At 42.9% G+C, this 23,929-nt stretch overlaps 1 protein-coding gene across 1 annotated transcript in view; it reads right to left on the reverse strand.

The window, feature by feature from the left end:
* LOC129826292 (bone morphogenetic protein 1-like) overlaps positions 1-23,433 on the reverse strand; it is a 54,979-nt gene extending 31,546 nt beyond the window's left edge. The window contains exons 1-6 of the mRNA XM_055886853.1: positions 23,098-23,433; positions 11,989-12,102; positions 9,764-9,907; positions 9,335-9,452; positions 7,473-7,651; positions 7,144-7,249 (exon numbers count right to left, since the gene is read on the reverse strand). Of these exons, the coding sequence (XP_055742828.1) occupies positions 7,144-7,249; positions 7,473-7,651; positions 9,335-9,452; positions 9,764-9,907; positions 11,989-12,102; positions 23,098-23,242 (806 nt within the window). The 5' untranslated portion in view covers positions 23,243-23,433. The remainder of the gene's footprint in view (positions 1-7,143; positions 7,250-7,472; positions 7,652-9,334; positions 9,453-9,763; positions 9,908-11,988; positions 12,103-23,097) is intronic.
* Positions 23,434-23,929: the final 496 nt, after the last annotated feature.

A 23,929-nucleotide genomic window follows, 5' to 3' on the forward strand; every position in this document is an offset into this window, starting at 1 on the left:
GGTCAAATGGGTGACATGTCTGGTCTGCAGGCCATGGAAGAACTGGGACATTTTCAGCTTCTAGGAATTGTGTACAGATCCTTGCAACATGGGGCTGTGCATTATCATGCTGAAACATGAGCAAATGCAATTGTGTTTGTTGTCCGTAGCTTATGCCTGCTCATACCATAACCCCACCACCTCGGGGCACTCTGTTCACAACATTGGCGTCAGCAAACCGCTCGCCCACACGACACCGTCATCTGCCTGGTACAGTTGAAAACGGGATTAATCCGTGAAGAGCACACTTCTCCATCGTGCCAGTGGCCATCGAATGTGAGCATTTACTCACTGAAGTCGGTTACGACGCCAAACTGCAGTCATGTTAAGTCCCTGGTGAGGACAGATGAGCTTCACTGAGATGATTGCAGAAATTCTTCGGTTTCATCAGCTGTCTGGGTGGCTGCTCTTAGACAATCCCGCAGGTGAAGAAGCCGGATGTGGAAGTCCTGGGCTGGCGTGGTTACATGTGGTCTTCCATATTCTCTAAAACAATGATGGATGCGCCTTATGGTAGAGAAATAAACATTAAATTCTCTGGCAACAGCTCTGGTGGACATTCCTGCAGTCAACATGCCATTTGCACACTCCCTCAACTTGAGACAACTGTGACATTGTGTTGCGTGACAAAACTGCACATTTTAGAGTGGACTTTTATTCTCCCCAGCACAAGGTGCACCTGTGTAGTGATTATGCTGTTTAAACATCTTCATGATATGGAGGGATTATCTTGGCAAAGGAGAAATGCTCACTAACAGGGATGTACAAATGAGTACACAGACTTTGAGAGAAATTATATTTTTGTGCGTATGGAACATTTCTGGGATATTTTATTTCAGCTCATGAAAACATGGGACCAACACTTTCAATGTTGCGTTTATATTTTTTGTTCAGTATATAATTACAATGACACCTCAATCTCCAACTCAGTCCCAAGTGGACTTTTTTGGCCATGCTTTGATCCAACAGAAACAGTGCTGAACTGCAGCCTTAAAAAAAAGAATGGATGGACCAGCCCACCCTCTAACAGCCACTATAATACCACTGTCTTGGTCTGGGACTGACAGGACAGCATCTGGAGAGATTTCCAGATACGTCAGACAGGGAATCTGGAAGAAAGAGGTCAGCTATCACCCACGGACAAACTGGCACGGTGGAGTATCATTAAGATTATGACGCATTCACTGCTCTCCTTTTCAAGCCTACTTCAAGGCCAAGATATATATATATTTTTGGTCAAATAGCAGCAGCATGTACTACAACAGCACTAGGAGAGTTTGGATGGAGTGGACAGCAGTTTTCTTGCTGTATTTTTTTCTTAATCCTTACTTACATTCTACAGAAAAAAATCTTAGAGGAAAAAGTAAGATAATATGAGACAAAAGCTTTCTTAACATATTCCATCTACGTGGCCATGAAAAAAATCTGGGAAAGAATGAATTTATCTGATGTGATTTATTACACTCCTTACTCTTCTATTAAAGACTGCACAAACCGTCTTTGACGCCTTGATCACAAATGCCACAATAGATCAATTAAATCAACTATTTTATTGCAAAATCTATAGCCTGCAGTCAGAACGCACCTGGAAACAGAATAAGTTTGATTCTGTACTCTGAGATTTGGCTTGTCAAGTCAATGTCGGGGAAATACAGTACATATGTCTCCATTACCCCATACCTAAACATGTTCATCTGGTCATTAGTGTTTGACCTAAATCCCGCTAACACCTGGAAGCCATGAAGCTAGCCAGCAGACACCTCAGGAATAAAACCCTATAACTGCCTGGTATGTGGGATCATGTTGCTTACGACGATCAAAGCCTCTTCAAAAGAGGCCATATGTGGCATAATGAGGCAGTTCACGCTATGAGAGGAAAGCTTTTACAAGGAACTTCACAGGATGTATGAAAGTGACACGCAGCCTGATGCAGCAGGGCCACTGGTGCTAGCTGCTCTACCTAAACCTGAAACTGGGGATGGATGTGGAGGTTTACTGGGCTGCTGCTACACTCCAGCAGCAGGAGCCAACCAGGGGAGGGATAATTGGAACAACCTGTGGCTGTGGGTAAAAGCTAGCTCATCAAAAGTTAGACATAATCAAACCTTATCCATAAATGCCCCCCCCCCCCCTAATACATAGCTGCCACTGGACAGCATCCTCACTGAGAGACTTAGCTATCTGAAAGGCTACCTGAAAGAAATGAATATGATATATGCTCAACCCTATTATGAAGAACAGATAGGCATTGTATTACATGGGGGTTGGTAGGCAGGCTCTACTCAGAGTACAGAGGGACTGGGTAAGGTGGACATGAGGCTATACAATATCAAAAGGTTGGCGCTGTCTAGGAAAACTTAGTACATCAGAAACAGTACCATGATTGAAATGGAAAGCTCTGTAACTCCGCTCTTTCAACTCTATTGACATGTTACTCCAGATTACACTATTTTATCCTCTGAAATCCCATTACAAGGACGAGCAATAAAATCCTATGTGAATCTCACTGCATGCTAAAATGTAAGCGGTGACCGTTGAGAGAGTTAAAAGATCCAAGGCAAAAGAAACTTGTGGAAGAAAGAGAGAAAGTCAAGACACTCAAGAAGTCATATATTCTGCAGCTGTTCTTCCTTAAAGCCAAGGCACTGACACATTCATGAAGTCCATCAAGTGTTGTTTATTGAAATTTGTCTTGCTTCCCTGTACTTAAAACTCTTCAGATTCTGTCTCCCAAGCTAAAAATGTCAGCAGGTCAGTAATTTAATAGTACACTTTCAAAAGAAAGGGTATGGTTAGGGTACAGTATTCTTTCCTGGGGTACAGGTAACTGGCAAAATAATGGAAACACTTCAGTAAATGAGGGCTACAAAGTAAATTGAAAGCAGGTGCTTCCACACAGGTGTGCTTCCTGAGTTAATTAAGCAAATAACATCACATCATGCTTAGGGTCATGTATAAAAATGCTGGGCAGGCCATTATTTTGGCCAAATATTTTGTCTACCATGGCTATGCCCCCGAAGGATGACAATACCATCCACAGGGCACGAGTGGTCACTGAATGGTTTGATGAGCATGAAAACGATGTAAACCATATTCTATGGCCGTCTCAGTCACCAGGTCTCAACTCAATTGAACACTTACGGGAGATTCTGGAGCGGCACCTGAGACAGCGTTTTCCACCACCATAAACAAAACACCAAATTATGGAATTTCTCATGGAAGAATGCTTTCACCACCCTCCAAGAGTTCCAGCCACTTGTAGAATCTATGCCAAGGTGCATTGAAGCTGTTCTGGAAGCTGGTGGTAGCCCAACGTTCTATTAAGACACTTTATGTTGGTGTTTCCTTTATTGTGGCAGTTACCTGTAACTTCAGAGGTACACATATGATCTCACATGGTACTGTTCAATACCTTTAAGGGTACATGTGCGGATAATCTAGTATAATGGCACATTTTTGTAACCAATACTTTGAATATAAAAAGGTACAATCATCACGCACTCTCAAAAAAAGGGTACTGCGAACGTACATTTGTTACCCAGGATGGAGACGTGGATTAGTAATTTTGGCCACCCGTGAGTGAAAGTGTTGTACCAGTTTAAGTGGTCTATGGTTATGTTAATTCAAGTTTGTGCATGTTCGTTGACAGTTCTGAAGTCTTTATAAAGGCTTACATAACTGCATGTGACAAATACAGGTAAGTTGTAATTAATACTGTACCAACCCAGACCTCTTGGCGTAACGGTTAAGGCGTTGGCTTGACAGTCACTGGACCCAGATTCAAGTCTTGGTCGGGGCTACCCACCGAATTCACTCCATTGGTGTCAGAAGTAGGATACTGGTAGTGTGAGCGATTAACCAAAATTTAATTTGGCTATTTTTAGTTTTTTAAATAACTAATTGATCAACATCGTAAATTATTTGAATTCCTTTGTTCATTTTTTTTTTCTGTGAGCTTGATGCTCAGTTTCTGTAGAGATAAATCAGATCAAGCCCGAACTGTGCGATGTAGTAGGGAGTTGTAGTTTCAAACAAGCCAATATTCTACATAGTTTAGCGCCGAAAATGTGGTAATTAACTACAATGACCATAATACATTGTGCGCCCGCTTGCTTGTCTGGTCTGTGTGGAGCAGACAGAGAGACCACGTTGACGGAGAGAAGAGAGAATGCGCAAGAGGGATAGAAAGCAGTTGCTTTGCGAGGTATCTCTACCTGAAAATACATGATTTAAGTGTTTGATAGTTGGTATTCAGAAGTCATAAAAGAATACCTTATTTACTACTTTGAAGAACTACTAAAATAATAAAAAAGTGATTTGTCAGACAGCATAGGTAGCAGCTCTATAGAAATACGATGATGACTTGGAATGAAATAAGAAATTAATCAAAGATAACAAATATTATATTGAAGTAATGTGAATAAATGATGGTTAGTAAATGATAGGCAGTCATGGACAGTCACTACCATCATGGGACTTTTATTAATAGTTTTATTCTCTGTTGTTACAGCATTCAACCCACATAATGCATGGTGCATTTAATGTCTAAAAAATATATTTTGTAATAATAGAACCGAAACCGACCTCAAACAGCACTAATCACTCAGCACTAGACAGCGGAGAGGCGTGCACACGAGGGACTTTGTATTGTTTTTGCAACTTAAAATAAACTATTTTGTTACTGGTGGTACAAATGCAAATATGTACCTTTTCCTTTTAAGGTATGAACTACAAGTGTAAAACTATATACCTATAACTAAATGGTACAACGGATGTACCTGACAGGGTGCCACTACAGTGACAAGAGTTTATACCCATCTAAGTACAATTCTGTACCTTTTTTTCTGAGAGTGTGTTAAAGGACTCTAAACTTCAACTTGTGCAACCTTTCGTGCGCATTGAAGTCAGCCCCTGGCACTGAAATGAAACAAAGTAATGAAATTAAAGAGACTGACACATTAGTAAAACTATGAATAGGGCTGTTTATTACCACCACACTAATAGTCATGACCGCAGTTAAATTCCATGTGACCGCTGAGTCACGGTAATCTCCTCTTATGCACTCTGGACATGCATTGGTAGTACCCAACTCGCGAACCCCCATCAGGTCCTAATGACCTGGTGCTCAGGGCTCTATTGTCCCTCTAACCACTCTGACATCAATGCAAATGCGATCAAAAATCACATCAAACACATCATGTAAACAGTATCATGCTTTTAAAACCCACCTTTAGGCTACATTTGTTTGACCTCACTGTGATGATCAATTTGAAGAAAGAAGTTCAACAGGTTGAAACAGTGTTAAACGTGGTCATTGTGGATGTTGTTTCAAAGCCAAACATAACGAAATGGACAGTGCTTTCTAAGGTGATGATTAATACAAAGCATTTAAGATGTTGCAGGTAGAACACCCATACGTAGAGGCCCCAGGCACAATTGTTTTTTACCTGAATTAAAATCATGATTGTGCGTTTATAAAATACATAGCCTAACGCATATTACGCACTGCAAAAAACACCAACAAAAAAAATGAAACAAATTCTAGTAAATTGCCTTTGAGTGTAGACTGTATTATTATGCATACTGGATGGACTGGTTACCTTATGCTACGCTGCAAACTTCATACAAGTGGCACAAAAGCCAAAACAACACAGGTACTCACACAACCTACAGACATTGTAACAATAATCTACAGGACAATGGTGAACAAAGGGCACACTTATACAATTACTAATCAATGGGAATGCGGACCAGGTGTGCTTAATGACAGTTACGGAGGGATCCGTGACATTCTGTATGGACCTCGCTTTGTGCACGGGGGCATTGTCATGCTGAAAGGGACTTCCCCAAACTGTTGCCACTAAGTTGGAAGCACAGAATCATCTAGAATGTCATTGTATGCTGCAGCGTTAAGATTTTCCTTCATTGGAACTAACGGGCCTAGACCGAACCATGAAAAACAGCCCCAGACCATTATTCCTCCTCCACCAAACTTTACAGTTGGCACTATGCATTCGGACAGGTAGTGTTCTACTGGCACTCGCCAAACCCAGATTCGCTGGACTGCTTGGCATTGCGCATGGTGAACTTCGGTTTGAGTGCGGCTGCTCGGCCATGGAAACGGACAGTTCTTGTGATGTCGTTGCTTCCAGAAGCAGATTGGAACTCGGTAGTGAGTGTTCCAACCGAGGACAGCTACGCGCTTCAGCACTCGGCAGTCCCGTTCTGTGATCTTGTGTGGCCTACCACTTCGCGGCTGAGCCATTGTTCCTCCTAGACGTTTCCACTTCACAATAACAGCACTTACGGTTGACCGGGGTAGCTCTAGCAAAGCAGAAATTTGACGAACTGACTTGTTGGAAAGGTGGCATCCTATGAGGGTGCCACGTTGAAAGTCACTGAGCTCTTCAGTACAGGCCATTCTACTGCCAATGTTTGTTTACTGAGATTGCATGGCTGTGCGCTCGATTTTATACACTTGTCAGCAACGGATGTAATAGCCAAATCCATTAATTTGAAGGGGTGTCCACATACTTTTAGTGCAACTCTAAATCGAGCGTATAGGACCAATTTCCAATTCTAACTTTTAAGCTCCACATAGCCACTTCATATGCGCACACGCTCCAGAATGGTAGAAATATCCTTTCTAAAATTGTATAATATGAAATTAAATAATGGCACGGGACTTATAAGCGTATCTTGTCTGCTAAATGAACAAGCCTACAGCCTATGGCATGGAGCATAGCCAGATAACATACAATAGGTAGACTAATATTCGGTTCTTCTGAAATACAGTTTCTTTAGACCTGCTTAAAATAAATAATGATGGCGTATAATAAATGGATTTATTAGACTTAAAAAAATGTGGATGTTCCAAATGCGTGCATTTGCATGACAATAACCGGCTTACAAAATGTCCTGACCGCCACAGCCCCAACTATGAAGAGATCAAACTTCCAGCAGTAACATAGAACAGATATGGTGAGAAACATTAAGAGAGCAAAAGTTACATAGTCTGGGAATCTGCTCTCTGACCTAGATTGCAACTGGTTTCTATGATGCCTGTTCTGCTGTGTATGAAGTGGAACTTAGCCCAGTTCCTACCTTGAGAATGTATTCCTGGCATAGTGCATGATGCTGTCAAAGTCATACACTTCTCCCATAGAGTCCACCTCCCCTGGCTCCATCTTCAAGAAGTTATACTCCTGTCCTGTGAATAGAAGCAAGAAAACAGAAGCTGAAACCTACCCCTACCTGAAATACTGTACCAGCAAACTGAATGGCAAAAGTGAGTGGCTATCACCTAGAAAGGGAAAACTATGTTCATCACAGAATCATGTGATGGTCTCATCATCGAGCCATAAAATAAGCTGATCTCATATGACATCTCTCCATGTTAGATGAGTGGGCTGTTCCATACACAGTTGTCTTACCTGGCTGGATGTTGTCCCTGATGATGCTGACATGTTCGTCTCTGTCGGGCCGGGTGTGCTCGTGCCAGAAACCAATCACATGGCCAAGCTCATGAACCACTATTCCAAACTTGTCACAGTTCTTTCCAATGGAGATGGCCTGTGGACCGCCACCCCTGCGGCCCACATAGGAACAGCACCTGCAGGTTCCAACACACAGAACACAGATCAGGGACAGGTCAACAGGCAGGGTAACAAGCTAGTGCCCAAGACTGAGGTAACTGGATACATAAAAGACACAAAGATGACAGTGTTAGCGCAAGAGGGGCCATCTTGCTTACCATGGTACTATCTAAGTGCTACATTTATGTCTACAGATCAATCATGTAACAAGAAGTTTGTGAACTTCGTGTTACACCGGATATATAGAGCTTTACTTCCACAAACATGCAAGTGTAAACCAGAGGCAGTGAACAAATAACGAATAAGCCAAGGGAAGGAATCCCTGTTCGTAGAGAGACGCAGGGTCTGACTACAACAGTTTGTGGTTCAACTGACATCTTATTTTTTGTACTTTTTACCATTTTTTCTCCCCCATTTCGTGATATCGAATTGGTAGTTAGTCTTGTCCCATCGATGCAACTCCCGTGTGAACTCTGGAGAGTCGAAGGTTGAGAGCCATGCATCCTCCAAAACACGACCCCGCCAAGCCGCACTGTTTCTTGACACACTGCTCGCTTAACACGGAAGCCAGCCACACCAACGTGTCGGAGAAAACACCGTACAGCTGGCAACCGAAGTCAGTGTGCATGCGCCCGGCCTGCCACAAGGAGTCGCTAGAACGCGATGGGACAAGGACATCCCAGCCGGCCAAACCCTCCTCTACCCGGGCGACGCTGGGCCAATTGTGCGCCGCCTCATGGGTCTCCCGGTCGCGGCCGGCTGTGACACAGCCCGGGATCGAATACAGTGGTGACATTCATTGATGCGTGCTTCACTGTTGATGGAGGGTTACAGTGTGTGACCGTAAAGGCTGGCTGCAGACTGCAGGGCTCTTTCTCTCCCTCCCTGACATGAAAGGCTCAGTGTGGGAGCCCGGTCCATGTGCACACACTGCGCCCCTGTGGGCCAACCAGCCTCTCTCTAATTACTATGAACCCAGCCAGGCTCTCCTGAGATGGGTCTTGAACTTTGCACAGGACAGATGGAGCCTGCTGAATATGCAGCAGGCCAGCCCAGAGCTCAGGCATTCCCACTGCTAACCGCAGTGGATAATGTCATCCCTGTTACTCTGGAGGCCAGTTACCAGGAAAAAAATGGCTATCAACAGCTGGGTGGAAAAAGGGCAGTTTATGTTCCATATCCGCACTTTAATATGCTCTTCTTGGTAACTGATTTACTGTGTGTGCACAGAGTCAGAATGTAACACCATCAACGCTTCTACATTTTTTGTGTAAACTCATTTGAACTTAAAAACATGCATAGCTGGGAAAAGGACCAACTATATCACGCGGAATAAAAGCTGGCGGGTTATGATAAAGCTTATGATAAAGCTGAAGAGGTCTCCCTTGGATGCCATTCAAAAAAAACACATGTGCTCAGTGAAAGATGAATCAGGACTATGAGGCACAGCAAGCATTCCTCAGGCCTGAATGGCCGTCTTTCCCAGGACTTGCAGGGGGCTGCAATTACCACAATTCATGCAGACAGACTGCGGACAGAGGGGATGGGCACGCACTAAAGGCCGATGGAGGAGAGGTAAGGAAAAGTACTTAAGCGATAAATCATTATGGCTGTGTGGATAAAGGAGTGTCATGTGTGAGCAGGCTGACCAGTTAGACTTCCTTCCTGAGGGATGCGAACCTAGACCTCCGTGGACTCACCCACATGGCCGGTAGGTGAACACAATGTAGCTCTCCTCTGTTGTCCTCTCCATGAAGGTCACACAGGTGTGCTTCTCCCAGTGACGCATGGCCTGGCGGAATATCGCCCGCTGGCTGCCTGAATGTGACGGGAAGAAGGGAGATCAGTGAGGCTGACGAACATAAGACACACGTAAAAAGGAGGATAGAATACTGTACCAATGCGGACAGCTTGCTCGTAGTTCTAGATCCACTGCCAAATTCATCCCAAGTAAAGTTAATCAAATGTTTTATGTACAATAGTTGCCAAGACATTCATTTTAATGTAGGTACTGTGAATGCAATTATGCTGAACAGACACCAGCTGCCACATTTTAGTAGGGAACTATATTATAGGGCTCATATGAGAACCATAGGGCAAGTAAACATCAGTGATGATGTGGGACTTACCACTGAAGTTCCCACTGATGACATAGGGAATGACACCTTCTGGCCACACCCTCTCAGGCCTGGAGGTTGCCGCCCTTTTCCTGCGGTGTGATCCTTGCCGGTTTGGCACCGCTATGTTTCGACTGGTCTCATTGGCAGAAGACCCTGTCATTCACAAAACCCAGCCAAAGATAAAGTTTGTACAATATAATTGTAACAGTATAACTTTAGACCGTCCCCTCGCCCCGACCCGGGCGCGAACCAGGGACCCTCTGCACACATCAACAACTGACACCCACGAAGCGTCGTTACCCATCGCTCCACAAAAGCCGCGGCCCTTGCAGAGCAAGGTGCAACACTACTTCTAGGTGTCAGAGCAAGTGACGTAACTGATTGAAACGCTAGTAGCGCGTACCCGCTAACAGCTAGCCATTTCACATCCGTTACACTCACCCCCCTTTCAACCTCCTCTTTTTCCGCAGCAACCAGTGATCCAGGTCAACAGCATCAATGTAACAGTATAACTTTAAACCGTCCCCTCGCCCCGACACGGGCGCGAACCAGGGACCCTCTGCACACATCAACAACGGTCGCCCACGAAGCATCGTTACCCATCGCTCCACAAAGGCCACGGCCCTTGCAGAGCAAGGGAAAACCCTACATCTAGGTTTCAGAGCAAGTGACGTAACTGATTGAAACGCTACTAGCGCGTACCCGCTAACTAGCTAGCCATTTCACATCCGTTACATAATCATAATCAAAAAGTTAAACTCCGGTGAGAACATGGTAAAAACCAACCACCTTTTTGTGGAATCTAGAATGGGCCGTAACAAATATTATTGAGTCAGAAATTGACCTGTTGGGCCGCCCGGGTGGCGCAGTGGTCTAGGGCACTGCATCGCAGTGCTAACTGCGCCACCAGAGTCTCTGGGTTCGCCCCCAGGCTCTGTTGCAGCCGGCCGCGACCGGGAGGTCCGTGGGGCGCCACACAATTGGGCTAGCGTCGTCCGGGTTAGGGAGGGTTTGGCCGGTAGGGATTTCCTTATCTCATCGCGCTCCAGCGACTCCTGTGGCGGGCTGGGCGCAGTGCGCGCTAACCAAGGGGGCCAGGTGCACGGTGTTTCCTCCGACACATTGGTGCGGCTGGCTTCCGGGTTGGAGGCGCGCTGTGTTAAAGAAGCAGTGCGGCTTGGTTGGGTTGTGCTTCGGAGGACGCATGGCTTTCGACCTTCGTCTCTCCCGAGCCCGTACGGGAGTTGTAGCGATGAGACAAGATAGTAATTACTAGCGATTGGATACCACGAAAATTGGGGATGAAAAGGGGATAAATAAAAAAGAATAAAAAAATAAATAAAAAAATTGACCTGTTATGTGAATTGACAGTTCAGTTCACACAGACCATAAAATACAAACCATGAGAAACTTAAACATTTGAGACTACCATTTAGGAACAGCTGAAAAGTGGTAAAGAGATAATAACGACAATGAAGCGTGCTTTATAACTCCTGCTGAGCATTTTCTATAGAGCCGTCATAAACACTTTGAGAGTGCTGGTGATAAACATGCTGTTAGTTTATAACAGGTGTCATGGCCAACCAAGTGTTGGAACCGAGCCATCACGTGGTGCTGAGTGGTTCATGCATAGTACACATCTTCCTGGCAGATGCACTGGGAGAGAGTTGCAAAGCCTCCTTTTATAATTGGCCTTGAGGTGGGAAAATGTGGGAACTATTTAACTGTATTAAAGCTATTTACTCGGAATTGTTTGTATTATGTCATTAAATGAAAATTCCACCCCAAAACTATCATTTGGTATTTGTTTCATTAGTCCATTGTTGATTTAGTACCAAAATGTTTGTCATGTCAGCAATCAAGTTTAAGATATGTAACTTTCTAAATACAGAATCATGCAAAACGCAGCATCATATGATACAAAATGCATCATATGGGCCATATTTTGAAAGTACTGGTACATATCTTGACAACTTGATTGCTGATAAGCAAAACATTTTGAGACTATATCAACAATGGACTAATGAAACAAATACTAAATGTTTTGGGTGGAGTTTTCCTTTGAGACACATTTTAGTCAGCACTATATAATAGCACATCATAAATGGAGTCAGACTTTTAGAACTGATGACAGGCACATCTATAAGAAAATGCAAGCTTTAAGCCTATGGCACTAGGCCGAAGTCTATAGTCTCAATGACCATGACTGGGTCAGCCTCACAGCTCTTGCTCACCTGTGGTTGTTTGATTGAAGGTCTGGACGGTCCGTTGGGCCATGTTTATAACCCGGTCCACCTTAAACATGCGCATGTCCTCCTCATCCAGAGCAATGTCTCCCCAAAAGGCAGCTGAAACAGACACCGAGAGAGAAAGCATGTCAGACATATTTAAGGTGTTTTCACAATATTGGACATCGTTTTGCACCGTCCATTAGCCTCAAGGTTTTCCTGTTCTGCAGTCGGACAAACCACGTGGATCACATAGACAGCCATTCAAACCAAGGGTGAAAAAGCTAGACAGTGATACACACGCGCACAACCACACACAATCCCTCCCCTCTCTTTAGCCCTCTCAAACAGACACACAGAGTTGTGAAACAGCAGTTATGTGAATGTTTGAATAATAGGAGAGGAGTGCGGTCTGAATCTCAGAGCTCTATAAACTCCAAGCTAAATAAATCATATTATCAGGGGAGGGAACATCTCTGTATGACATTCAACGGAGGACATATGAAATCAATTAATAAGAGCTGCATTCAAAAGCTTTTAGAGCAGCATACCCCAGATGTGCTGGGTCAATCCAGTTGCCGCTAAGAGAACGGAGGGAAAATGTCATGTCCTGATATTCTTGTACCGTTAATTAGTCCTCAAGCAGACCTAATACTGCGAGTTGCTGCCTCGATACTGTATATGGGGCACCTTGAACAAGTAATAGGTTTTTAAATGAGGCCAAGGAGAAGGAAAAATAACCAAACAGTCACCCTTTATGAGGAATATGCTTTATGGGATTCCTTTCTAAAATGCCCTATTTCTGTAGCATTTATGGTAGGAGTCCTCTCCACAGAGACACGCCGCTCTGTTTTACAAGCTTTCAACACCAGCACGTTTGCTGGATTTACAGCCTGTTCTTTGTGAAGGAGTGGAGTGAAGGGGTGGAGGAAGGGAGGGAAGGAAGGCGGAAGAGAGAAGGGGTGGCAGGTTAATCCATGTCTGAACAGGAAGATGAGAGCAGGAGGAAAAAGGGGAGGAGGAGGGCATAAAGCCTCACTGCCCACCTCATAACCCTGTGGGGAAGAGAATGTGAGGAGGGCATTAAGCCTCACTGCCCACCTCATAACCCTGTGGGGAAGAGAATGTGAGGAGGGCATAAAGCCTCACTGCCCACCTCATAACCCTGTGGGGAAGAGAATGTGAGGAGGGCATAAAGCCTCACTACCCACCTCATAACCCTGTGGGGAAGAGAGTGTGAGGAGGGCATAAAGCCTCACTGCCCACCTCATAACCCTGTGGGGAGGAGAATGTGAGGAGGGCATAAAGCCTCACTGCCCACCTCATAACCCTGTGGGGAGTAGAATGTGAGGAGGGCATAAAGCCTCACTGCCCACCTCATAACCCTGTGGGGAAGAGAGTGTGAGGAGGGCATAAAGCCTCACTGCCCACCTCATAACCCTGTGGGGAAGAGAATGTGAGGAGGGCATAAAGCCTCACTACCCACCTCATAACCCTGTGGGGAAGAGAGTGTGAGGAGGGCATAAAGCCTCACTGCCCACCTCATAACCCTGTGGGGAAGAGAGTGTGAGGAGGAGGGAGAAAGATTATCCTTTGAAAACATGTTTTCACTGTGTGTGAGGGTTCTACTCCTTAGGGATAGGAGGCAGAGTAGCAAGCGATAGATCAAGTCAGACCTAATGGAGTTCTCTGCTGTGGCTGGAGTGAATATGGTACTGACTACTGTGTGTTCACAATTTGAGCGTGAAAGTAGGTAACCCCAAGAATTACCCAGAGTTGTTGAAAATCAAGTGCAATAGTGAAAGATGGACAACTAGGAACTGACAAACTGTGGTCTAGGAATCAAAGTGAAAGCATATGTTCAGCGTGTATAGTTGTTTTCAGAACACTACAAAAGCATCTAAGACAAAGCTCTTTTATAACTGAGCTATCATTGGCCCGGCCCTTGATAACATTCAGATAGTGGTGTGTGATTATCTCAAAGAGAAAGGAAGAGAAAGAAAACAATAGAGGAAAAAAGGTTTTGGCTCGTGTCCCTTATCCACCAGAGGAGAATTATTGAAACAGTATGTAGCTGGCTGAGATGCAGCCAGTCTCCCACAAGCAACAGAGAGGGTCAGAGAGGGCATGTTGTAGAGCGGTGGGGCTAGGCAGGATTACAGGCTAATGACAGCAATAAGAAAATATGTAGATCTCTGCCTGCAAGATAGGGCACGTTCTGCGGGCAGGTTTGAAATACCAGAAGTCAAAGGGATCCTCGAATTTGCACTCAGAAAAACGCTAAATTGCTGTGTGTTACCAAATCCCCGAAACACTAAACAGACTATTCCTAATCAGCACTAATACAGAAACTCTGTGCCAAGAGTATATCTGATCATTGCTAGCTCCCAGCTGTCCATACAGTATGCAATGGATACAAACTGTCTTACTTCTTACTTTTGATTCCTAGAACTGACTGACAGCATTAAAGGATGAGAGAACAGACAAGCACTTGGACAAAACCAACATACATTTGGGGCTGATGTCACAGAGAGGACAGTGAGCACTAAGAGAGGTATGTCCAAAATAATTTGCAAAGTACTCTTCCCTTTAACACAGTGGAAGATGTAAATGCAGCTGCAATTTGAAGAGTTACCCTGCTTTACCTAATTCTTAATGCCACAGTAATACTGCACTCAGTTAGTTATTAGCAGTGATTTACTGGCCTAATGCTAGAACTAACCACACAACAAGGTGCAGGATTGTCCCCCTACCCCCACCCCCACCCCACTGCCCTACACAGAGGGCAAATGTATTCTTCGTCCATGGCGGACACACACTCATCCACAAAACATTCTGGGGACAAGCTCTTAATCCAGCCTATAATTGTTCCCTGACAACAGCGAAGATTGAAATGAGCAAATGCACAGCCCCTGCGGCATAAGGCCTCATTTCCCCAGGCTTCCCACTCGTCGTGGAGAAGCTGCAGGTTTAAGGAAAATCTCGCAGCGATTGAGAATTAATCCCATTGTCTCCTGGCTTGAATTATCCACGGTCACAAACTGAATCTCTGGAATCTTCAATATGGGGCACCGGGCAGAGGACAGGATGGCCAGTTGTTTTTTAAACTGAGAAACCCCACTGTATGTGCACCCCTGTCAAAACAGACTAAGCAAAGAAAGACTAGTAGTGTAGATTCAAACCCAGAGAGAGAGCGCGAGAGAGAGAGAGAGTGGCAGATGGGAGCAGATCATTATTGAGCATAGCACTGCTGCCACTCTCTCTCTCTTTCCAGCAACATTCATTAACTAAATGACAACAGCTGCAGGCATGGTATTAATATCAACAGGAATTTAAAACATGAACAATTTGATCATTTCTGCTCTGATAGATAGTTTCATTCCAGTTGATAGATTATATGGTTTTCAGTGTCCTAACATAAACATCTATGATAGGAAAACACACAACAGGCATTTTTATCAGCGCGACACACTCGGTGGCTGGGACAAAGATGGTTTTCATGTGGACATAATGTGAAGATAAAAACGGCCTTTGATGAAACATTTGATTACACTTTGTGTGTATGTTACACTTTGACCCTCCGTTGCAACCTGGACTCAGGGGTAGACTTAACATAGTAAATGCTAATCTGTCTCCCTCCATTTAGTATGATATACATGTTACAATTTGTATGGTATGTATTCATTTGTGGATGTCCATCATCCATTTTGTATGATATGTTACGTATTACAAGTCACATGATATATTACGAATCCCAATTCTTTTGTGGCTAACGTTAGCTAGGCTAATGGTTAGGGTTAAGAGTTAAGGTTAGGGTTAAGAGTTAGGTTAAAGGGTTAAGGTTAGAGGAAGGGTTAGCCAACATGCCCAGGAGAATGTAATTGCAAAGTTGCTAACTAGCTAAAATGCTAAAGTTGTCCGTGATGATATTCGAACACACAACTTTTGGGTTGCTAGACGTTCACGTTATATGTTGACACATCCACCCCGACCAACCACCCTCCTTTCTTTTTTGATTTAAAGCTGCAATATGTAACTCACATAGATGTATGAGTTATAGATCTGTCATTCTCATTGAAAGCAAGTCTAAAAAGCAGTAGATCTGTTCTGTGTGCCAATTCTATGCTTCCCGTTCTTAAGTTTCATTTTTGCTTCATTTACATTCGATTTTTAACACCAGCATCAAAAAGCTGAAAATAGAATATTTTTGGTAATTGAAAATATATTTCACAGTGGTTTAGATCATACAATGATTCTCTGTTTTGTCACAAACTGAAATTAGGCAAAGTATTAGAATCTTAGCAAACAGAAAATGGCAGAGCGATTTCTGCATAGTGCACCATTAAGTAACCTTCTGTCTTATGTAACCATACTAAATTTAACATGTAACACTAATTTCAGTGTCTCGGATTTAAGTTTACTATGTTATGTCTAGTCTATGTAACCAGGCTGCCCCCTCCCCCATATCTGGAAGGAATGTCTCTTTAGATAATCTTAACCATCATAATCCCTTTAATCTCAGACCACCCCCATCAATCTGTGTCCTGTAAGATTACGCACAAGATCTCTATCAAATTAAACACCACTTGATTCAGGGAATTCCCAGGACATGGCTTCCTTAATGTCAGACACACACCATGACTGACTGACACTCTTCACCGGCAATTGTCCCTGTGTGACTGCCAGGGCACCACATCTGCTACATCATCTAAAAATGAACACCACTGTCACACAACGGAAAGTTGGATCAGTAGGGCCACAGTGCAGGCAACGTGAGGCTAAGACCTAAAGACATCTGTAGGACTCAGTTTCCCTGAAGAAAAATGGCATTTTCCCATCGAAGACCCTGAGATGAGGGGTGGAGAAAAAAACATTTGACGTGTGCTTGAAATGCATTACAATGACGACGCCTTTCACAGTGAATGTGTTCTTTAACAAACTTTGCATTTGAATTCCAATGGAAGCCAATACTGTATTGAGTTAAGATGATTACCATCTGATGTCAGTATCACTTTTCAGGTTTCATTCTGTGCCTGCAATCCCTATCTGACGCAACACATACTGGCTAAAGTGAGACAACAGGGAGATACAGCAACAGGAGGCACAATGAGTATACTGTATCTTTAAAATGCCTGAGAGAAAAAAACGAAGAAAGCATCCAAGCATCATGAATAGTGAGGCAACAGCATCTTACAATCTATGAAAAGCTTATAACTCCAGTAAGAGCTGGTTGGTGGAATTATGGGTGGGAGTATTGTAAATATTATGCCCCTTTCCTGTAAAAACAACTCCAGCTGTTAATCTTAAACAAATGCTTATCTTGACATTTCCTCACACTGCAACTTCAGCCCAAGGCAGGAGAACAAATTTAACTTGTATACTCATTTCAAAGATAACTAAGGTGTAATTAGGAGAGAAGTTCCAGAGAAGCCTCAAGCTAAAGCCCCAGATTCAAGGTGGGATAATACTCCAATAGAAGCCTAGAAGTCTCATCAGGCACCACAGCAGAGATCAGGCCAGAGTTACTGCCACTCCACTGAGTCCTATTATTGACACCATGAAGACAGCTTCAGCTGGAGAGTCACACGTCCAGAGCCTGTCTCAATTTACGCATTTCACACTCCATCAGGCCCATTAGCTAGATCTAATTTCCCATATTTATCCATGTCTAAAATGTAAGCTAAATGTTGACTGACAGTGTTCTCCAATAACTTCCTAACTGTATATCCATAACATTTTCAAATAATCATTATAGAGTTCCATGATCATGTAACCATTGCAACACATTACATCTCATCACTAATCTGCCACATCTTGGCAATGCATTGCTAGTCAAGAGCGCTAGCTACATAAGGTACAGATCTGAGATTAGAGAAGAGTTGCTTAAAATATGACTTGAATTCATTAGTCAAGTTGAGATATGCTTAAAGATGCATTGAGTCACAAATAGGCTTCAAACCCTCTTAAAATATCCCATGAATAAAAAATAATGTTCAAAATCAAAAGAGAGACTTCTAAGAAACTACAGGTTGGGAGAACAATACTATATCCAGATGAACAGTAATGAAGATCAAATGAATAGTCAAACTCAATGACAAATGGGACTGAATTGTAAAGAAGTCCCCATTTTGCTTGTTTAGCATCTCATTATTGTTGCTTAATTGGGTGTGCTTTGAGTCATTTAAATGAGCACTCCCACGGCATTTGTTATTTCTTAGTGCTGACAACAACCAAATTGTCCCACTCCCCACAAATGCACACACATTATGGCACCCTAATCACCTGAAAACTACAGGAGCAAACCTGTTGATGTAAACTACATTGTGTGTGGGGTGGGCTGGTTTGTATACATTTCATCTTCCATACATGGCTGCTTACCCTTTAGATAACTATTTGCCTTGTAATGATAATGGGTCTTAGAGCTTTCTAGGGGCAGGTCCCAATATGAACTAAATAATGAAATAGAGATGTAAAGTTTAGAAGTAAATCAACAAACCATATAACAGCCATTATCAAGCCATACTACGAGTAAAACATTTCTACAACAATACGGACATTCCTACTGCTTTTTTTCTGACTAGAGTCACCCCTCAAAGAGGTGCCCCCAATGACAAACATCTGGTTCTTACTGTCAATCGCACTAGTAACTACATCGGTTTGAGAATAACCATTCACACTTCGCTATCTGTTTGAGAATGACTATACACGCTAGGATCACATTTTGCATTGTGAGTTAGATAAAGATCCAGGATTTGAACCCAGACATGTGAGCTCTCCATGTCTGACAAGAGAACAGGGCCTCAAGCAACAAGCTTCCTCTGGGTCATACTCTCAACAACTGAGGACACCTGAAATAAAAATCAGGGAATTATCGAACTAAACTTGTCAGATGATAAAAGGCATCAGACGGCTGCCTGCCTTCGAACCATCCCTCATCACCCCATAATCCTGTGTTTATTATCAAGTCAGAGACTAGCTCATAGCCAAATGCACAAGTAAAGGCGGGAATGATTAAAGGCTTGGGTTATATGCACACATGCAATTCTCAGGGCCAGTAAACAGCCCCGGGATAAGCTGCCAAGCCCCTCTGAATGGGCTGCACTCACCTTACGCTGGTGTGGCCAGTCTGCCCAGCCTGCCCTACACCTTCCAGCAGCTCTGCCCTGGCATGGTGTGAATGACCTACAGTCTGTGGGAACTGCCAGAGCCAGTCAGAGGGGAGAGGAGAGGGGCTGGGCTGGGCGAGACGGAAAACCACTTGCATAAGCGAGGGCAAGGGGTTGCTTGAGACTGGTCTCCTCTCCCTCCCTATAGGCTACACAGCAGATGTCTCTTGGTAATGCTTAGAGTAGAGGAGCTCAAACACAGGACAAGCCCGCAGACTGATGTCAGAATACAAATTAGGATACGATTTAAAATTCAGGAGACTCAACCCTTGCAAGACGCTCCTTGGTAGATTAAGTCATCTACCCCATTATAATCCATAATCAAATGTCAACTCAGTTTCTGCTCTCTTGAAGATCTATCATTATTTAAATAGAGAAGACATTGAGCGTGACTTGCTCTCATCCATTTTTTATATAGAAAGTGAGTGGATCTAATCTCAATGGGTTCTTAAAGTCTTAAATGAGTTTCTGGGATGCTACCAAGGTTGGAGCTCTGTGAACTAAGGCATTTTCCATCATTTAACTATCAGCTTTAAATGGCTTTTCACCATATACATTTTATATGAATGTTAGCAAATATATTTTGCTCAAGTGAACCTAAAGTTAAATTATTTGTTTATTTTATCGTTTAATCTTGTCAGCTGGAAAGCACACTGTCCATTGTATTGATCTACAACTAACCTTGAGCAGGAGATAGCTATCAAATTGACTCAATGCAATGGTGTCCTTAAGGGGAAATAAGAGTAGAAATCTATACAGGCACGAGGCCAAGTGAGTGAAGGAACACAAACAGCAGTTTTGATTGCTGACAGTCATTGTCACCTTTTGCACTCTAGCATTTTGAACAAGTAAACTAGTGAGTGAGAGAGTGAGAGAGTGAGTCAGTGAGCGAGTCATTGAGTGAAGACGTTTGAGTGAGATGAAATAGGGCTGAATCATAGGTGCCGCATATCTTTGGGAAAAGAGTACAAAAGTTGGATCCGGGTCAACATCAGCCATCCCTTGGATTATTTAACAAATGTAGAGCATGCTGAAGGAGCAGGTGGAAAGAGCTGGAAGAGCTGGGATTGAGGAGGGGAGAGGGGGCTCTGAGAGGCTTGATGTGGGTGGGAGTTATTCTTGCAACTGTCTCGCCACCACCTGTCCTAAACAATGCCCAGGGGTAACATTGAACATAATAACACTCTGTTCATAATGATGATGGGAATGGTATATCATCATTACTAAAATAAGTCATTATTTCTTGACATTTTATTGCTACAGCTCGTGACTTAGAGTCCCTGCCTAAATACACTACAGAGCTTGCTTGTTTTGGTAATTTGCTCTCTAGACAAATGAAAGACATCATGTTAGGTAAACGGGATACTCGGCAAGCTACAAATGGACACCATGGACCTTGATCCATAGCAAACACTGCAAATAACATCTTTGTTCATGTTGCATTCTCAATTCCAGCCTATACATATAATCCTTATTTGAAGACACATCATTTTTTACATTTAGGAATACCACTTTGGAGCACATTTACTGATTGATTGACCCTGCTTCTGGGAGGCTCCTTACCTGGAGTCATGTGTAGGGCTTTTAATAAATTCCCTGGCTTTCCAAAAATTCTGGTTGGAAGATTCTGGATTTCCTGCTTTCCTGCTTATTCCCTCCTGATTCCGGGTTACCTCCAACCGGGATTTTGGGAAAACCAGGGAATTTATTGAAAGTTGCCTGAATTTTGCAACCCTAGTCATGTGTCAGTTATCCTACTATTTACAAGTGACATATAACAATTTGTCCTGACCACTGAGATAACAGATACTGATGATTTACATAAGGGTTGCTCCTCTAAACATATCTATGTAGGGAGTTGAGAGTAGAGGAAGCAACCTCTTGAACCCCCCCCCCAAAAAAACACATCACTCCTTACTAGTACAAGAGGAGTATAAACAAGCTACATGAAATATGAGCAGTGTGTGTGTGATGCATTCTGTACTGCAACACGCCACTTGAATTATAATCTGCCACTTGAATTATAATCTGCCTCTGCAGCAATTTAGAGTGGCTGATATATGGTCTTCTATGTCATGCTCAACCCAGCTTCTTCTCATTACAAAAATAGGACAAATAATCCAGGCCACTGGACTGATGAGAGAGGAAGAGGAGGTGACGGAGGACTGAATTGACAAGGACCTGAATAAGAGTAAGACTTTACACATGGTCAATTCCACTGTAACAGAATGATGCTAAGACTCTTTAAAATGTATGTAAAACAAAAACCACTGATTGAAAAGTTAAACAAACCACACAACTCTATGCACGAGGACTACTTTTAACAATTTCTGCTGAACATTTTACAAAAACACATTTACCTGAAGAACAGGGCAGATGCAAAGTTTGGTAAAAGAATGACGGTTTGTGCTGTTTGTGCCATCACTCTGTTTACCATGGAATTGCCCACATCCCCATCCCCTGCATGATGCTGTCAAGCGAGAATGAGACATATACAAGCACCAAAATATTTAAGTACCAGGGAGGACTTTCAGAGGGGTCATTTCTAAGAGGAGCCATGTCTCTATCTGTAACATAAATGTATTCACCAGATGAGGAAAAAATCTCTCAGAATTCCCCAAAGACACTAGGAGATACAGTGAATTCACAGCACAGTGTTTATTACGATGACAACTGAGAATATCCTCTTCTATACAAAATATTGGCCTATTCTGTTATGAATGTTGACTTTATATATTTGGAGACATCAGCTAGACAGGGGATGGTGCAATCTGACACTTCAACAGAACTGGATGTAGCTAATCCAAATGTATTGATTTAGTTTAATTAGGCTGCACTTATTGTCTGGATTTTGAATAAAGACACCTTCAACCTTGGCTATGGGAGAAGAAGACCCATGATGATGAGAGCAATGTCCAAGGAAACTTGCAGATAACAGCCAACATATAATTAGAAGAACACATACTATATGGATCTAATGGTTTTTAGAGGGGGTCAGAAGTGGAGATCATTCATACATAAGGATGAAATAGATCAGGGGTGTATTCCCTATGAGCCAAACAGAACCAAACGGAAGCAAACGGAACGAAAATGGGAGGGACCTACCTGAATTTGTCCAATAGAAATTCTCGGGTTCGTTGCAAAACGTTTCTCGTTTGGAGTAAACGGTTAAATGTTTTCCAACAGAAATGGCGTAATGAATACACCCCATATGTAGCATACAACACCCCAATCTCCAGCCGCTTGTTTTCAGTGGTCGCGTGAACAGCCGGTGAAGTAAATGCACGTCATTTTGCGCAATGACAAAACCAGGTGGGGAACACAAGAGCCTCATAATAACATAGTAGAATGCAGTGTTTTTCTTCACGACCAAGGCCTGGATAGACTAAGTAAATGTAACAACGGCAAGGATTTTAATAATTTCAACCGACAGTTCAATGGGTGATAATTTGGTGCTATCCAAATGAATCTTCCAAGTTAGGCTATACATTTGATTAAATAGGCTATTCTAAAAATGCCATATTTTTGACAACTACACAGACAGGTTATACATTAAATATACTCTTAACTATAGATAAAGATATGGCGAAACTTTAAAACAAATAGCATTTTCCATTATGTTCTTCCAGTAAAGATTCCAAACTTTTTTTCCATGCTTTGAAAAATGTACCCTGAGAAATTACATTGATGTCCTCGGTTTATTTCCACAAGTGCCATCTTTCCACCATGAGTTATGCCAACAGTATGTTACTATGCTCAATCATGTGTAAATCAGCAAAACTATGACAATAGGTCAAAAATAAAGAAATATAAAAAAAATCAATTTTAAAACTCGATTCACCGCTGTCATCTCCAAATGAATTTCCCTCACTTCCAAATACATAAAAGCATTTCGTGGCATGTTTTAGGTCCACATAAATGTTGGATAAAAAGCATTCCAAAAGCTTACCAGCTTTACAGGGATCCTTATAGTCGATCACATCTGAGGTGGCAGTGGGCTCCACATAGTAGCTTGTTTCTATTGCTTCTAGATCGATCGCCGATATCACGCAAAGGAAGGATAGAAGAAACAAACATCTCGTTGTGAGATCCATGATTCGTGAGTGAGGGGTACAGCAAAAGACGAGAAATAAGAGGTAAGGAACGAGAGGGACAGAAAGAGAGCGAGAGAAAATGGGAGGTTTTGGGGGAAATGAGATCTCTCCGGAGGGCGGGTTTAAAATCAGAGCTCAGCCTCTCCACAATGTCTTGATTCTGGGACAGTGATTCGCTCCCCTAGCCGTGCTCCGGGCTAGTGCATTTGCCAGCAAACTTCGGTGATCGTGGCACATCATCACGTTGGTATGTCTGGAGAGGGGCCACGGCTATGGGAAAATACTTTATATGAGCCTATATAAAATGATAACCCTTAAACTGAATGTATTTTTTTTTTACACCTTCTGGAAAGACTTTCAATTTTTACAATGTTTGAAAAAATATATAACATTTTACCAAAACATTTCATTTCAACACAGCACAAGATCTGGAAATGTGCGTGCATGGACAATATCGTGGAAAATTATTCTTATGATACCTCCTGGTCAATGTGTATGTTTTTTTATGTGATTTGAGAGTCATTAAAATCTCAAATCTATCATCATTCCAAAGCTACAAATCACCAAAGTGACATTTTGTGTATCATCATGCCCCTCTCTCTGCTCTTATAGTCCACACACGTGCACGCACACACACGTATACACTTTTATTCCTGGGTGACATTGTCAGATAGGGTTCCCTTACAA

This window comes from Salvelinus fontinalis, chromosome 28 (assembly GCF_029448725.1).
Source record: "Salvelinus fontinalis isolate EN_2023a chromosome 28, ASM2944872v1, whole genome shotgun sequence".
NCBI classification, from domain to species: domain Eukaryota; kingdom Metazoa; phylum Chordata; class Actinopteri; order Salmoniformes; family Salmonidae; genus Salvelinus; species Salvelinus fontinalis.